Source organism: Bombus vosnesenskii, unplaced genomic scaffold, assembly GCF_011952255.1.
Source record: "Bombus vosnesenskii isolate JDL3184/JDL3185 unplaced genomic scaffold, Bvos_JDL3184-5_v1.1 scf7180000013263, whole genome shotgun sequence".
NCBI lineage: Eukaryota > Metazoa > Arthropoda > Insecta > Hymenoptera > Apidae > Bombus > Bombus vosnesenskii.
This window is the reverse complement of record NW_022882923.1, coordinates 8,758,308-8,776,426: the sequence shown is the minus strand read 5'-3', so window position 1 is coordinate 8,776,426 and position 18,119 is coordinate 8,758,308. Positions and strand designations below refer to the sequence as shown.

General features: G+C 37.2%; 2 protein-coding genes across 6 annotated transcripts; one reads left to right on the top strand and one right to left on the bottom strand.

The window, feature by feature from the left end:
- Positions 1-93: 93 nt before the first annotated feature.
- LOC117233419 (heterogeneous nuclear ribonucleoprotein U) lies at positions 94-5,993 on the top strand. 2 transcript variants are annotated; one of them, XM_033493733.1, is made up of 10 exons: positions 94-356; positions 877-1,913; positions 2,352-2,547; positions 2,624-3,360; positions 3,442-3,570; positions 3,679-3,847; positions 3,929-4,174; positions 4,277-4,529; positions 4,612-4,929; positions 5,193-5,993. In XM_033493733.1, the coding sequence occupies exons 1-9, from the start codon at positions 227-229 to the stop codon at positions 4,895-4,897; spliced, it is 3,183 nt and encodes a 1,060-aa protein (XP_033349624.1). In that variant the 5' UTR covers positions 94-226; the 3' UTR covers positions 4,898-4,929; positions 5,193-5,993. The 2 variants fall into 2 exon arrangements, with proteins under 2 accessions (XP_033349624.1, XP_033349615.1); XM_033493724.1 differs by having other exon boundaries at positions 3,929-4,180.
- A 666-nt stretch (positions 5,994-6,659) lies between these two features.
- On the bottom strand, positions 6,660-17,723 carry LOC117233401 (histone-lysine N-methyltransferase ash1). Of its 4 annotated transcripts, XM_033493710.1 has the most exons (15): positions 17,515-17,723; positions 16,127-16,525; positions 15,801-16,009; positions 15,599-15,709; positions 12,239-15,520; positions 11,916-12,154; positions 11,510-11,842; positions 11,152-11,432; positions 10,572-11,068; positions 10,071-10,492; positions 9,668-9,994; positions 9,403-9,575; positions 9,152-9,318; positions 8,866-9,078; positions 6,660-8,745 (listed from the first exon to the last, which is right to left on the bottom strand). In XM_033493710.1, the coding sequence occupies exons 2-15, from the start codon at positions 16,296-16,298 to the stop codon at positions 8,602-8,604; spliced, it is 6,570 nt and encodes a 2,189-aa protein (XP_033349601.1). In that variant the 5' UTR covers positions 16,299-16,525; positions 17,515-17,723; the 3' UTR covers positions 6,660-8,601. The 4 variants fall into 4 exon arrangements, with proteins under 4 accessions (XP_033349601.1, XP_033349579.1, XP_033349594.1 ...); XM_033493688.1 differs by having other exon boundaries at positions 11,916-15,520; XM_033493703.1 differs by having other exon boundaries at positions 11,916-15,520; positions 17,531-17,723.
- Positions 17,724-18,119: the final 396 nt, after the last annotated feature.

Sequence of the window (18,119 nt, the reverse complement as noted above, 5' to 3'; positions counted from 1 at the left end):
ACCGCAATGAGAACAAATAATTCCATTAGCAGTGAAGTTGGCGTTAGTTCAAATAAATGCCACATTGACCAATAAAATCCATTTACAACACGTAACGCGTTGTTTGCAGATGTATCGCCATATTGTATATTTAACGCGGGTCACTGGCGCGTGTATGGCCTTTTCATAAGATTTTCTGCTGAATAAAAGTGCGTGCATTGACAAGAACCGTGAAATATAACACGCGATGGATCCGGAAAAGTTAAAAGTGGTCGAATTAAGGACAGAACTCTCAAAGCGTGGACTCGATACGAAAGGCGTCAAGTCAGTGCTTGTTGAGAGACTTCGTAAGGCGATAGAAGAGGAAAATGCAAACCGTAAGTCACTATATTTTTATTCTCTAATCTTACAATGCTCTAAATTTCCTTAAGTATGATACTCTTCGTCCGATGACCAAGGTATTTGTGTATTTCAATGTTGACAAACATTCAAACGAGCCAATAATAAGTCGTCTAACATGTATTATTAACTTTTTCCGTTAAATTATCTTAGAATGGAAGACGATAACCTGTTTATCGTTATTAAAAATGATCAATAATCGCAAAGAATTTGTTATCGGCATTTCCAATGTTGAGTAGGCGCGAACTATGCGCGCCTTTCTTCTGTTTACGTGTGAATTGTGCTCGCGACGCCACTACATCTCGTAGGTTTTTAGTTAGCAAAATTTTATGCCGTTACTTTTTCTATTCATATCTACAATTAGAGTGTAAATACGCAGTACCCGTTATTTAAATAAATATTTTAGTATAAATGTTGCATTTTTTTAAGAGTATTATATTTTTGAATATTCTCTATTCTTTTGCGAGTTAATGCAACGTAAATACTTTTAAATTGTAGAAGTAAATCAAGGAAAAGCAAATATCAGTGCAGAAGACACACAAGATGATGCTGTTCAAGAAAAAAGTGATGAATCGACAAAAATACCACAGACACCAAAAAAGTCTAGTAGATTGTCAAAAACAGCGTCTGTGATGACGCCAAAGGAAGATTCTACAAAAAAATCCTCTAGGAGGACTACTAGAATTCCATACTCTAGCAGGCGGAGGACATCTCCAAAGAAAGCGGATCAGAATGACATGTCTCGTGAACCATCTCCAACAGTATCTGAATCTGCTATGCAAGAGGAAACTATGCCGGATGAAAGTGTTACGCAAGAAGAAATGTCTATGCAGGAAGAATCTGTACAAATAGAGGCTTCTGTCCAAGAAGAAAAGCCTTTATCACCTAAAAAGGATGAACAAGAAGAAGCAAAAGATTTATTTTCAAGTATAGAGAATAAAGATGCTAATTCTATGGAAGTTGTAAAAGAAGGTGATATAAAGGATGCAGATGTTATAGAAAGCAGTGAGAAAGAAAAAAACACAAGTATATCGCAAGCATCTCCCGTGAAATCACAAAATGTTGAGTATAGCGATGTTGATGTTCCAACACCAATGGAATCATTAGATAATAAAAATGAAACAGATCTAAAACAAGGACCAACAGTGACCAAATCAAACCTAGAAGCAGTAGAAAACACACATATAAAAGAAAGTGAGAATATTGTTTCAAAAGTACAAGAAAATGAGAAATCGACTATAATTTATGATACATGCAATGATATAGATGATATAAAAAAAGAAGTTAATGAAATAAAGGATGAAAATATAGAATCTGTAGATAATGATCATGTTGTAGAATCTGTTAATGATACTAAAGCTACTGACATTCCTGACCCAGAACAACAAATAAATGAGTTACTTGAAGAAGATCAAGACATAGATATCAATGAAAATGATGAATTAAAAGAGGAGAAGTTACTAGAAGATAAAGACATCTTGTCTACTAGCGACAAAGAGATGGACAGTAGCATCGAGAAAAAGCAAGATGAAGAGGTATATTTTATACATTAATTTCTAATTATAATATGCATATTACTCATGCTTTTATTTTAAATTTACTTTGATTTTTTTCTAGCAGCATTTAAAATCTCTCTTTCACATTTTTGCAACATTTATTGGCTTTATCTGCTATAAACTTTATCCGGTATAATCCGGTATCTCATTACGAAATGTAGAGGATTGCAGTTAAGAGCTTCTTAAAATATCGGAGACGTATAAATTTACGTTTATACTTTAATGTTTGAAAATTTTATGTGTTTGAAAATTACATTTGGTATAGAAGAGTAGAAAATGTTCGTTGATAATCGTTTGAAATCGCCAATGTTTTCAAAAAGTTATTACCTCCTCTATATTTTATTACACATAAGGCTTACTGTACCTGCAAGAAATATTTTTTTTTAATCATTGACTTATTTTCGTTTATATGGAAAGGATATAGAAATGTCAGACGTTAGACACGAAGAAGATGCTGATGTAGATATCAAAGAACAAGATACAAACGACATTGTTCTGGATAGGAAGCGGAAAAGATCTCCTAGCCCTATAGAAGATCGACACGAGTCACCGGCTCCTGTTCTCATCGAGAATGAACCAGAAATCGATGATTCTGCTTTAATACTATCCTGGTGTATGTTGAAAACTAAATGAAAGTAACTGATTGAATCATATAAAACAAATGTTTAATTATTATCAACAATTTTCAGATGACTCAGATTTAAATTTGGTTATTGATAAGGATGGATATTTTACTGCTACACCTATGCACAACGACGGATTTTCACATATGTGGGCTGGAGCAAGAGCATCCTATGGTTTTCTTTGTGGGAAGGTTTACTATGAAACAAAAATAGTGGAACACTGTACTATTAATTCAGGAAACGAAGAGCATCCACATGTACTCAGAATTGGTTGGTCCACTCCTTATACTTCAATGCAACTTGGTGAAGAAAAATTTAGTTTTGGATATAGCAGCACTGGTAAAAAATTGGCAGATAATCAATATGAAGATTATGGGCTTGAATTTGGGAAAGACGACATAATCGGTTGTTATTTGGATGCAACATCCGAAAATGTTATTATGTCTTATACGGTCAATGGAAAAGATCAAGGCGTAGCATTTCGTATCTCAAAAGAAGAACTCAATGACAAACCATTGTTTCCGCATATTTTGAGTAAAAATTGTAGTTTCGCTTGCAACTTTGGCCAAGAAACACCATGGACAGAAGCAATTTTACAAGATTACGTTTCAATTGGAAATGTGGAATCTCAATATAAAACTCCTGGTCCGCGTAGGCCAGAAAAAAAGGACGAATGTGAAGTAATAATGATGTGCGGATTACCTGCTTGCGGGAAATCTACCTGGGCAACACAATACGCGGCTGAACATCCTCAAAAGATGTACAATATCTTAGGACTCAGTAGTCTAATTAATAAAATGAAGGTACGTATTGTAAACATTGCAGTATTATCATTGAATATGCGTGTATAATATTAGATAATTTGATAACTAATATCTTTTAAGGATCCCGGATTATCGTATAAAGAAGGATATAACGAAGAATGGAGAATACTTATCGATAAATGTACCGACGCATTAGACAGACTGATGGAAATGGCTTCTAGTAGAAGACGTAATTATATATTAGATCAGGTATGTATTTAAGCTTCCGAAGATTTTGTCTCTTTTTTTTTTTTTTTGTTATATCAAAATAGTAAAATACAATTTAACGTGACATATATTTTATGAAATGGAATACAGACAAATGTGTATCCTTCGGTACAACGACGTAAAATGAAGAATTTCTGTGGATATCAAAGAAAGGCAGTAGTTGTAGTTCCATCGGAAGACGAATTTAAGTCACGAACTGTCAAACATAAACCAATAGATAGTAAAGAGATTTCTGATTCTATGCTTTTGGAGATGAAAGGTTGATTTTGACATTGTGATTTTTACTTCACTTACGTTTATAATAAGATATATACTAGTATATACGCGTTGATTCTTTCAGCGAGTTTTAGAGCTCCCGTTGTTGGCGAATCTTTCGATGCCGTTGATTGGGTCGAACTTAATCGAGAAGATGGTGAAAAACTTATAGAAACCTATAATAAAGAGGGAAAAGATGCAGGATATGGCGAGCAACAAAGAAGTAAACGGGCACGCATAGATTCGAGGTCAGAAAACATTCATGAAAATCGAGGTGACATAAGAAGTAATCGTGATAACAGGGACAATCGAGATTATCGTGACAGACGAAGCAATTGTAAGATCTACAAAAAATATTAAAATTAATAAAAATTTTCAAAGAAATATAAAAATACCAAGTCTGTTTAAAAAAAAAAAAAATAAATGTTTTTAGATTCCGACAGGAATCGTAATCCTCTTTGGCGAGGTAATGTGGGATGGAGAGATAGACCACAAAGAGGAGGTGGCCACATACGACACGGCAGTGGTTACGGACCCCCAATGCCACGAAGAAGAAGGGGAGTACCTATCCCACTTGTACACCGAGGAATGAGTAGAAGAGGTGGTACTGTTGATAGAAGAGGAGGAAACGACAGAGGCCGAGCTTTAGGTTCTCGTCAAGGTGCCCGGTCAAGAGCTCCAATAGGGTAATTATATTTTCTATTCTTTCAGTATTTCCTATAAATTTTTTTATTGAATTTTCTCATAATTATCGATTTTCTCAATAAGGAATTATCAAGTTTCGCAACAATCCGTGTGGAGTCAACAAGGCAACTGGCCAAGTGGTCAATCTCAAGAAGGTTGGGGCCAACAAAATAATTGGGGATCGCAACCGTGGGGTAACTGGAAAAGCTATGGACAAGGATCCTACAATCAAAGCAATTATAATCAACAAGGTTATGGTAACGGAAATTGGAATAGTTGGAATCAGCAGTATTATAATCAGTATTGGGGCCAGCAGCAACAGAGCGGACAAACTACGACAAGTAGCGGGCAGACTGCAAACAAACAATAATCTACTAGGATATATGTCACAAGAGTGGAATAGTAAGATACACAAATGTCCTAGTTTTATTTTGTTAAATAAACGTGCAACTCGTAAAAAAGCTAGTTAGAAATGAAGTGAAAGTAGAGGACAATCGTATTTCATAACTTTGATTTATATTCTGCTGCATCGAAAAAATGAGTGTGATTGATACAAGTTCTGTTGTATAATCTATTTTCATCATTTCTATCATTCATTCTGTTATCCTGTTATTGCTAGCACAAATGATATTTCCCATACGACAGCGTGTTATTTCTTTTTCCAGGCTGAATGAAAAGCACAACTGCTTTATCTAACGATTCCACAATGGGATTTATTCTCCAAATTGGTGAGAAATAAATGAAAACTTCAAATTCTAGTGTCATCGATACCATCGAACATCGGTACTGATTACACATAAATAGATGGACAAATTTTTCCACGACAATATATTCACAATTTTTGTTCGTATATTTTGCAATGTACGAATTCCAAAGTTATCTACCGCGTTTTTATAACTCGAGCAACAATTTAGATTTTATCGAGTGAAGGCACCGTTACACATGCACCACATGGAATTATTTTGCGTTGCAGAAGGCAATTATTAAACGAATTATAATATTACATAATTGCGATTGGAGATTGATCATTGGGAAAAAGGCACCTAATGAAGAAAACGTATTCGTACTAAATACGTAATTCTTAAATAATTTCAAATCAAAAAGGGGGTAACGTATAAATAACATCTTGTAACATCTTTTAAACGAAAAATCGATCAAGAGGAAGAATGTCATATATGGGTACATTATACAATTAGCATTAAGATTAAAATACTTGCAATGAATAATCGCTCTCAAAACAAATACGTGTAAATATGTACAGATTTTCAAACGTATTACACCGAACGTTTACTGGAAGTCTGTTTATATATTGATAGTTAAAATACCATGTAATAAAAAAAAAGATATTTGTTCTCGACAAAACACGAGAGTGATATTGTATATGATTTTGTCTTATCTTTCTATACTAATGACATTGTACAAAAAAGGAAAATATCGTGTCACGAATAAATTATTATTGAATTTGATTTATATGTACGCGCATTTTATTGAACTGATAATATCACCAGATTATGTTTTCGAGAATTGAATGTTATGTTTTGCAACGTTACTCTATAATCAAGGATATGCGATTGTTACCCGACGTACTTCCTCCTGTTCCTTCGTTTTGTCATTATCACCAATGTCTTTCATTTTATTCATTAATTCCCCTTATTTCTTTTTTTCTCTTCCCCCCATCCCCATTCTATCTTTTCTTCGTTTTGTTATATTTTCTCTTGTTGCAACAAACTGAAGAATAAAGCAATAGTACTCGTTTTAATTTATGCTCGTTATTTCAATCGTACTGAAAAACCGCTTTCTCGTAGTTACAGGATGATTGTCTTTGTACCTCCTTTTTCTAAAATACTTTGTACAGTTTGCGAGATTTCGAATCAAGGTGCTCATCGAACATTCAACAATTATGATAAAGTTTTCAAGAATGGAAGTTGAAAGTACGAGGAAGCTCCGTCATCGCACACTACCATACGGCTAAAAATCGATCAAGATCAAACGATAACATGTAATAACATTAAATCGTAAGTCAATGAACAAAATTTTTTTCTTATACGGTCGAATAAGAATAATTTCGAAGAATTTATTCTTAATCGAAGTATTTACTTGTTGACGAAAGTGTACAAACTTATTCGTAAAAATAAAAAATATCTTCTATTTATTTAGAATTTAAATTATTTACAACCCAGATTTAATCAGCGCAATTACCTGCTAGAAATATCCTGTAACAGTAAATCAGTCTTCACGCACGCTTAATATAATGGTCAACATAATCTATCATGTTGACTTTGTTAATCTACAAATATGGATTTAAATTAATTAAAGTGATTTACATATACGCGATATCGTTTGTCTAACGACATTTGTAACGTATTTCGTGTAATTGCGCAGATATTTCATCGTGCAAGGTTACCGGTAAACCGTAAGCTCTTCTAATTGTTTTGCTGCCTCTCATATAGATAAATCTTTATAATTCGTTAAAATAACTTAAATTTGAAAGTAATATCAACATTTTATGATTTATTGTCGAAAAAAAAGAGAAAAAAGAAAAAATAATACCCTTTTATTCGAGACATTCATTGTACTATAAATATCGTTTTTGCATAAGAGATAAAAGTTTTACATTCATTTTGTATAAAGGAAATTAACATTACAAAATTCAACACTCATAAAAATCATTCATAATATTTTTTAAAAGAATAAATTCAAATTTAAAATTCTACTCTCAATTCACTAATTTCTACTTATAATTAGTATAAAGATAGGCCCCCCCCCCCCCCTCTTGTCATGCTATAAAAGATCTATTACATGGTGATTTTTGTGGTGTGACTATACTATGTTGGTACACTTCCAACTTACATCGAAAAACAGAATGGGACATTGTAATATCATTTTCATTCAATAAAAATGTCTCGGATACTGTGCAAAAACGTAGAAACATATGATATATAAATGAGACTTATACATATGTATTAAATATCTTTAATAATATGAATTTACTAACTGTATAATGTAACAATAAATACGAAATCCTGCGTATATTCGTCGTCATAGCAACAACTAGCTATATTCCATCGCGATAATTAATAAATTAAATATTTATATATATATATTTATTTATATATATGTTAGTAAAGTTTTATCTATTAATTTAAAAACGTATATATTACACTTAATTCAAATAACACTGGGACTATGAAAAATATAATCATACATTTGTGCAATAAAGCCTCGCGCATGTATTCAATTTTTTCTTATTCCACAGATTTTTTACGTGTGCTGTTGTCATTTTCCTCAATCCCGAGTAATGTATAATTTGTACACTTAAATATATCCACTATGAAAGAAATTTACAAATTACTTTTATACAATTTCGTAATCCTAATTATATTAGAATTATATTAGAAATAATAACTCTCGTTAGATTCAATATGAGAGATACGTTGTTCCACGTACGGGAGTTTTTGACTTGAGTTGATTAACACATTACACCCCTATGATATTGAACATTTTAGAAACTTTAAATTTGGAATATTCCAAAAGAAAGAAAGAGTATCGAACATTATTATTTCCTCAACGTTCTGTCCGATTTTATCAAATGTCTCATTTTAATCTCGATACGTACTACGTACTAACTTCCAGCGTAAGCGAAGAAGGTAGTCTAAAATACGAAAACGATGCCAAACGACTATAGACAATTTTCTATAGTTCAAAACATGTAAAAACAACATATAAAACGATCTCAATTGATACAATGTTCTTCGATAGGAGTAGCCTTTGTGATTAAGATTAAATTATACGAATGGACGGGTCATAGTGTAAGAAGAAGGAAACGCGTTGTTTACCGCTTTTCTTATAAAACGGTTTAGATGACATCGATTACGTATAGCGAAATGAAAGGATCGATCGGTGTGAATCACTTTGATTACAGATTTGACTGCGATAGAAATTAGCAGTGGCATATATTACCTATGTGATACTTATATGTGCGCGCGTGCATCTGCCTATGTGTGGCTATCATACACACACAACACATATATGCGTATAGATAATGCCTTATTATCGATCATGTATAATCCAATGTCACGGATTTAGTCCACCTGGCCTTTTACGATTTCGTCTGTTTCTTTCTAATAAAAACGACAAATCCAAAGGATCCTTTTTATTCGGCATTTTTTGTAATAGACCGATTAAAATGTTGTTCAATCTTCTTCTTTGCTCTTCTCTCTAAAGATAATTAATGTAACACACGTTAGGATAATATTAATAGCAAAATATGAGAATTGAATTACCAAAAGTTATGGCGCCATTGAATGCAATATCGATTGATAATATTCCGATGATTACCTGGGCACATAACGTAGCAGGTGTAACAATGGGTAAAATCTCGTTCGATCTTCGTCTACCCTTACTCGTAGAAGATTTTTGTTGATCCTTCGCTTGTGTTTTTGTATTTTCACTCGATTCAGATTTGTGATTAGTATCGACATCTTGATTATTAACTTTCTTTTTCTCTTTATTCATTTTACCTCCAACTTGGATTCCTTCGAGACTGTGAGGCTGTACATAATTTACGAAAAACTGTAGTGTCCATTCTCACCACTTTCTTCATTAGCAGTAATTCGATACTTACCAAATATGTACGATAGTGCTTAATGCGTTGTGGGAACGTTTCAAATGCATACGGTTTTGTACAAACTTGGTGCCTAGCTCTTGCAACTTTTGTAAATAATCGTGCAGCACGATCGACGCGATACTCGCAAACATAAGTATGTTCTGGAGTAGAACCAACTGGCCGTCCTTTATTAAGAAAGAGGCACGGATAAGTGAGATATTTTTAAGAGTATCTACCTTATGATTAAATAAACAGATGAGAATCACTACCTTTACAATACGTGTGAGGATCAAGAACCCAACAGCGCTCAGCAACCAAATCGCATGGAACGGCTTCGTAAAGTGGCGCGCATACAACTTCATTCTCATAGAACTTTCTAGTTGGTTCGTGATACGTTTCGTGTGGCCTCAAATAGTGATGGCCAAATACAAATCTTTCGCCTCTGTTGAATGAGAAACGATTGAATATCAATAACACAAAGTATACAATTTTCATGAAAACTTCTAATAAATTGATGCATACGAAGTTACTTACTCTGCGTTTTTCCAAAGTCTCTCGATTCTAAAGATGTCCATTTGCTCATAATCCGGTTTTTGAATGGTTTTGTACGTATGCTTTTCAGGAGTATCTCTCAACACGTAAACGGTGTCGCCCTGTCTAAGTTGTAAATCACCGCGCATCAAAGTAACATAGTGTTTCTTGCCCTCTTCTTCCTCATCACCCTCTAGTGGAATTTCTAAATCCACGGGACGTGGATGACACCTCTCGCACAAATAAGATTCTATGCTCGTATCAGCTTTAACGCAATCGCAATGTTGCCATACGAGACAGCGTTCGCATTGTATCATCAAGCCTTCATCCCTATGATCATGAAGTAACATTTACAAGTAGTTCCAACAACAACCAATCTATGATAGAAATTGCAATTCACGCATACCTATGCAGGCCACAAATACACCTGATAACGTCTTCTTCGCCCGCAGTTGAACCACGGGGAGGTAGAAAGCTTTGAGATGGAGGACAACCTGTTGCTTCTGTTATCGCATCTACGAAATCGGGTTTGCTTCCTAAGTATAATTTTCTAAGTCTAGCTGCGGCAATACCCATCTCTGAGGTTCTCCCGAAAAACCTTACATTGTTGTCAAAAAGTTTAATCATATCATGATCAAAATGTTCTGCAGTTTTATAGTGACCTGTGCCAATACACTGATCGATTGTTGTCAAATCTATAGGATCTGATATCTTTTCATAATAGTCGGGCAACTTTCTCTTTGAAGGTAATGTGATAAATGGTGTACATAATAATTGTCCATTCTCATCTTTCGCAGTCGCCACGATACTATATAAATCTTTTAACACCTGAAGGTTAATTAATTATAAATGAACAAATATAACAAGTTAATAAATTATCAATAAAAAGATCGTAAATTTGCCTTACCTTAGCCAATTTTGCAGTTTTATGCACTTCTGGATCATCTTGAGCTTGAGCTAGTCGTCGAGTTCGCACAGTACGTGTATTTGTATTAGTCAGAGCAGTTAATTGCGAGAAAAATGCATCAGATTGAATCTTAGCATCACCTGAACTCTTTTCTTTTATTGCTGTCGCGTTACCGCATTTTACTTTACCATTTTGCATTTGTACTTGATTTACCAACAATTTAACTCGTCTGACTTTTTCTAAATTTCTCAACAGGAAACAATGATGTTGCTGAGCAAAGCACCGTTGCTGATGGGACATAGGTTTTAGCACAGGTGCATGAATCAGATTAGAATCGCCCATTTTTCGAGATTTACAGATGCCTTTCGAGTTAACAGACTGCACTGTATTAGATTTTCGTACATTTTTTCTCGGTCTTCCGACTGACCGCCTCTCTGTGGGCTCCAATTGCGACGGAATGGAAGTAATACTTTTCGAAACCCTTTGGCTCTTTCCTCCTATGAAAACAGGATAAAAATGCAATAAATAAATTTATTATATAGAAAAAGAAGGATTATAATAAGAAAGGTTGCGCCATTACCAATCACTCCTCTGCAAGCACTACTGCCGCATCTGCATTCCTGTCCCTCGGATGGATTAAAAAGTGCAAAATTATAATCATATGTCAACTCTTCCCCTGGTTTAATGTCTCTAGAAGCGAACAGGGCCATACGCGGAAGACCATGGACGCTCCATTTTTGCATCTCGCAATTCGGTTCGCAAGAATGATTTACGAACCTTCCATCACCCCCCATACGATGACCATCAATTACCAAGCCTCCATCGAGATGCAGGCAATAGTGATGCGTATCATTGGCATACCTGTTGCACAATAAGCGAAAGAAAATGAATTTGGATGCTATATTTACGCAAAACCCTTGTACATGGCCTTAATATACCTTGTCGCCATTCTTGATTTGAATTCTCTTTCAGACACCACTTCCCCAACATATTCGAGGATAAAGACACCAGACTTGATAGACTGCTGAGTCCTCACGCCCCAACCTTTATCCTCCGTCATGAATTTTTGTAAACCCGGTGCCCATTCGTGCTTCTGTATCTTTTGATTTTCACACTTTTCACCACAGGGACAAAGCTGCGGAGAACATTCGCTAAAGACCATGCGATTGATACAGTCATCTCCGCAGCCGCTTTCCGGTTTGCACTCGCAAGCTTGCGCTTCGTAAAGCGTAGTAGGTTTGACGTCGTAGTACACATTAGTACGAATTTTCCTATAAAAAGTCAAAATAGTTGAATAATTTTAGAAAACGATAGCATATTCGATAACGCACGCTGTATGCTTACTTGTAATTCCACGATGGAACCGATTCTCTACCAGGTAGCCTTGATTGCGTATGTAACCACCATAAATCATATGGTAATTGAAACGGCATTTTCCTTTGTCGTAAAAGCTTGCCACAATGATACGTCGCGGATAACAAAGCGGCAGATGCAGACTCGTTGGTTTCGCATACGACCTTATTTCTCCCACTATTATTCTCGATGCTACCACGCGTTTTCCCTTCAAAATCTTTGCCGTACTCCTGTAAAATGCCTCCCTGTAAGTAACGTTTCTTCCACCGGGATTGTTTCTTTCTCGTATGCGTCGAGCTCGAGTGCTTTCCCACTTCGTGATCGTCGTTAAGAATGTCGCTATTAGGCAGAATGTCGTTCTCCGTATCATAACCAGAACTACGTAATCTTTTCAGATTTCTAGGAGTCAAATTGCAGGGACTCGAAGAACCTCGTCGCTTCTTTTGATTACCGTTGAAAGAGCTTGTATGTTCCGTTTTGATGTTCGTTTGAGAGCTCGCGCGTTCGAGCTTCTTTACATTATCTTCGTTTAATTCAGCAACGCGTTGATTCGCGGTGAATCTTTCGAGGGACTCTTCTAAGGGAGCATTTTCGTCGTACGACCTCGTGTCTTGGATCTTTTCAAACTTAACAGGACATAACTTGTTCAATGCATTGTCGCTATCTGTCTCTACAAGATCCTTGCGAACTCTCAATTGGCCAGATCGAGGTTCAGAAAGTTCATCAGGACGAACTTGACCATTCGTCTCTGACTTTGGTGAATTCGTCTCTTCCTGATTTCCATTCGAATTAGCTTTCGATTGAACTCGACTTTGCACGACGCTGTTGTTACTGTTGTTACTGTGCTTAGTAGAAAGCTCTTCGGTAAATACATCTTGTATCTCAGTGTTGTTTAACACGCTTGTCTTGCTGTCCACTACTGAATCTTCGATTCCTTCTTTCGTTGAATTCTCGCCATCAGCACCGGCCTCCGAAGTGGCATCTTCGTTAGTTAAAACTGCGGTTTTTGACGGATCCGACTCATTTGCATTCAAGGATCTTTTCTTCTTTTTCTTCAACGTTGGAAAACCTGTACGATTTATAGCTTTACGACGTCTCATTTTCTTCTTGGCCAAAACCAATACAGCAGTGGAATTCATGGGATTTGGAACATTTGGATTGAGACTATTTTGTGACGGTTTAATTTCGTTCGCAGTTTCATTCTCGTCAAAGCTCTCCGTCGCATTAAAATCCACTGCATCGATCTTTATATTTTTTTCCAAGCGAACATGATCTGGCGAAATATCTCTTTTCTCGATCTTATCCGCCTGATTTTTATCGCTTTTTATTAATTTCTCTAAAACTACCTTTTCACTTTTACTGCCTTTCTCCGCGCGACTTTTCAAACTTCTAGAATCGCTGGAGGATTTCTCGGATTTCTCAGCTTTGCCATCAGCTTTCTCAGACTTGTCTATTTTTTCAGCTTTTTCCAAAGCGGCATGACTCTCAACAGGTAATTTTGTAACTGTCACACGAAGATCTTTGACGATCTTTTTTTTACGTCGCGGTTGTACTTCTATCTGACTCAAGGGTTTCTCTTCCAACAAATCGGAACACGCTGCACTCGATTTATCAGGACTTCCAGCTTCGGTATCCCTATGTCTTTTCTTAGGAGTAACAGGTACGGAATCTTCTTGAAAGGAGAACGCAGAGCTACCTCCGTATCTCGTTATCGTAGCTTCGATTGCCTCTTCGATGTGACTTTCGGTAGAATTCGCTTCGTTAACAGCCACGTCAGTGCCACTTGCGTTCGAACTTTGTGAACTGTGAGGACTGGACACGTGATAATGTCTCTTTTTTAATGGTAACCTTTGTTCATTTGGATTCGAGTTTGCATTTGCATTCATACTGTTCTTCGAATCCGTCCCTGACAGTATCTTTTCCTTCTTGAGGCGCCTCTTTAATTTCTGATCATCGTTCGTGGTAACATCACCTCCTTTCCTCTTTTTTGTTAATTTCTTTACGCGAAAAATTTGCGGTAATTCGGAATATCCAGAATTTGAGTTATTCCTACCTAAGCTGCACGATCTAGAAAATTCTTCGATCAATTTTTCTAACTCTTCTATGAGACACGGATGGATACGTATAGGATTCTTAGGCGGTAACAACAATCGTCTGCGATGCTTGTGATGATGATGTTTGTGACAATGATTGTGTATAGGCTGCGTCGCCTTGTCACATTTGTTTGTTACATTCTCAACTTTTTCGGACTTTAATACCTCGCCAACGGGCAAAGATATTAAAGTTTGGACACCAACGCCATTCGTTTCAAACCCAGCACCTGCTTTTTTAGTACTTTTATTTTCTTTCAATACACGTCGCGTAACCGGCGCTACGTTTTTCTTTAACGACGCCTGTCGCTTAGCCAAGGGGACTGTACTGCTTCTATTTTCCTTGAGGGTTCTTTTCTTCGAGTTGATTACCTTTCTGTCGCTCGAAACTCGCTCGCAAACCGATTGTTTCTGTCGTCGTAACGGAGTTGTCTTGTTTCCTGGACCAGGCTTGTCTTTCCCCATTTTCTTATACGTTCCACCGTTGCATTGAACTCCTTCTCTCCCGTACTTATTCGTAACAGCTCTACTTAGGCACTTGACACGCGCTGGGGAACTGGTGTTGTTCCTCTTTCCACTTATCTTTGCTTGCGTACACTGTTTGGAAATGTTGTATGTCCGTTTCTTTTGACAAGCTGGTTTGTCCTTTAATTTCTTAACCGTATCGTTCTCTCCGTCTTTATCCGCCCGAGACGCAACTGTTTTCTGTGGCGCCGACTTCGTTTTTCCTCTTTTAGAAGGCTCTTCCTTCGTGACTTTTGCCGGTTGCGGAGCAGGCTCTTTCTTTTCGACCCTCTCGTTTTTCGCAGTTTTCTCTGTTTTTTCTATCTTCTCTATTTTTTCTACGATTTCTGGTTTCAATCTTGGCCTACCTGGGCCACGGGGCTGCGTGGAAACTGTTTTCGCCGGCCTACCAGGTTTTCGTTTAGGTGGATATAAAACACGATCTACGTTTACCGCTGGCTTTGTGACAACAGGTTGCACCGGCGATTGTGTCGGTGCTGGAGGACTCACAGGACTAATTGCCAAATGTAACGGACTGTTATCTACAGACTGAATCCCTGAATCCGGAGAAACGTTTGAAACGCAAGGATACTCCGAATCGTTCAATTTTTTTCCTAACTTGCTCCGCCTTTTCCTCGGTTCTGATAACAGAGCCGTTTTTTCAACAAACTGTTGCAATAAAGTGGAACTATACACAGGTACAGGGTTCTGATCACCGTTTTCGCTCGTATCTGAATCTGCGCCGAGCGACATCCGCTCGATAGCTTTCGATACTAACCGACCGCTCTCTGAATCTTCAAATCCATCAAACGGAGCGTCCTCGTGCTCTTGATCCGGTAAAATAGCCGCTAAATCTTCTTGATTGATTTCCTGAAGCGGCGGATGCTGCTGTGGCTGTTGTTGCTGTTGAGACTGTTGAGTCTGTTGTTGTTGTTGCTGCGTATGTTGCGAGGTTAAATGACTCTCAGACGAGTCAGAATCGTCGCTACTGCACTCAGATGACTAAACAGAACAGAGATAAAGTATATCTGCACTAAAGGAAGACTCAACTCAAATTTTAAAAAATCGACATTAAATTACCTTTCCTCCACGATTTGACTTAACCTTCTTCGGTACGCTTCTCCTATTTTTTTCTTTTTCCAAATCCTCTTTTTTTGGACCTTTCATACTGATTTTTAATTTAAGCGCTCCCTGTAACGTAATTACAAATTTCATCATTCATTTTATCGCTGTACTTAAACTTGCAGTATTAAGAGAAAATATAAAATTCTACTGTGCATACCGGTTCAAAATTCGTTTTTTGAATGGAAAATGTTTGCTCGCTATGTTCCGACGTGCAATCTGAATTGGATCCGGTATCTTCCTCCTCGTCACCGCTGCTCTCGTCGTCTGAATCCGAATTCGAATCCGAATAAGAACAACTGCCTTCGGTACCACCAGAACTTTCGTCGTCGGAATCTGAGTCTTCTTCGGAATCAACTGAATCTGTTCCTGACGTTCACAAAAAATATAAAATTCTTAGAATTCTATTGAACTATGCAGTCAAATGGTGATGTAAATGCCTATCAAAAAATAGTTACATAATTTGCTAATGTAACATATTAATACCATTAGGTTCAGTAGTCGGATCCCAGCTACCGCCACCCTTTATGGCATCCATATCAACAGTCGAAGGGAGCTCCCTTTCTTGCTCCCCATCGTTTTCTTCCCAATTCCAATTCTGTAATTCTAATTCTGACGGATGGTGAATTACAGCATTCCATCCTGAATCACCAGACATTTTTTAGCTTATCTAACATCCAATAGACTCAAAAAGAATATCATTCCTTATAATTTTGTTCCTTCATTCAGTTCCTTCCTGATCGTGTAAAGCATGTCCCTAATATGCTTAATACAGAACTATTAGATATTTGAATGGAGCTTCCATGTTTATTTGCCAGTTTCTACCAACAACTCCCTCATCGTTCGCCAACTGCATAGGGTTATGCTTTGCTCGTGCTGGTATCACTGTAAAAACAAATGCGACTTATTGTTTCAAACAAAATCAATTATTGGGTATAGTTGAAGTAGGAAGAACAGTAAATTGTTAGACAACTAATTAGCACGCTGAAAGAAACGAGGGAAAGACATACGAAGTACCAGGATGGAGAAAATGAAACACAAAAAAAAGGCTATGGAGTATTGTCAATGATATTATGACACAGTGGAGGCAGAGATGATTCTTTTGAAATCTTCTTTCAGTTTCTTCTTGCACAAATCGACATCGCAATTGAAAAAGATTCAAACCATTCGTTAAAATCGCTATCTTCGCACTTTAGGGTCACTTAATTCCAATCCTGACCCGATGTTTCACGTCTTTCACAGCCGTGTCCCGTAGCGCGGGAGAATTCTTATCTATAACCTCGTAGAAGGAACGAGTATCGGTGAAGTAATCGAGGCGACCGAAAAAGTGCGTATACCTTTCTCCCGATAGGTCCAACTGTTATCCTAGGAATCGTAACCGATCAACGACACTGTCATCGAAGAAACGCTGCTTGTTGATACGCGCGTATTTCGCCTATAGGTGCGTCACATTCGCGCAGACACCATCGCGTTTGGAGCAACAACACTAACCGATAATCGCACAGAAAGGTAAATCGGAGCAGAAACGTGAAGATTTTCTCCAAAAAATATCAGTCTGTTTACATCGTTGACGAAGCACACACAGATCCCGAGAAGAATTCCGAATAGGAGAGAGGGAGAATGAGAGACAGGGAGACGGAGGACTCGTGGGAGAGACAGAGAAGAGCAAGGAGGAGAGAGAGCGCGAGAATGAGCAAGTGGGGACAGGGAAAGAGCGAGAGGGAGAGAGAGGAAAAGGGGGATAGAAACGTTCCGGATCGTAGAAATCGGAAAAATAAAAGGCAGGCACGTTATCATCGCAGCGACCGCCTAAAGCGGTAAAGAGTGGTGAAGCAAGGGGCAAGCTAGTACGCGTTTGATGACAGGCACAATACCCTGAGACTTCGTTACTTCGCATTCCACAAACAGCGCGACGAAGATCCACAAGGTTCTGGATCGACGATTAACGGACGATATTTTCCAAGTTGCTTCGAACAGACAGCTGTTTCTGTTTCTCGGTCGATGCGCCAGGTGCGTCGGCGACAGGGCCCGTGGAAACTCCCGTGTATTCAAGTAGAACTCAAATTGCCGCGCCATCTGATGTTCAATGCTGCCATTAGTCTCACCTAGCGGTTTATACGAAACTCTAACTTTGAGCCATTTCGAATCATCTACGACAGATACGATATTATTACGTCTTTCAAGATGTACTCGCTTCCGTTCTAAAATGACAGGCTATTAGTCGCGCCTTTTTAGTAATACACTGAGTGAAAGCTGTATATACACATGTACGTTGTGTATGTATGTCCATAAGAGTTTGATATACATATGAGAGATTTATTATTTGTACATAATTATTAACAAATGCTTCTTTTTCATTTCGTACATCTTTAGTTACAATTTTCTCCTAATGAATATGTTCTACTCGATTCAAACCATTCGATAATATACGATACACATTTGTTGTATCGTTACGATCATATCTAAATTCATCGATAAA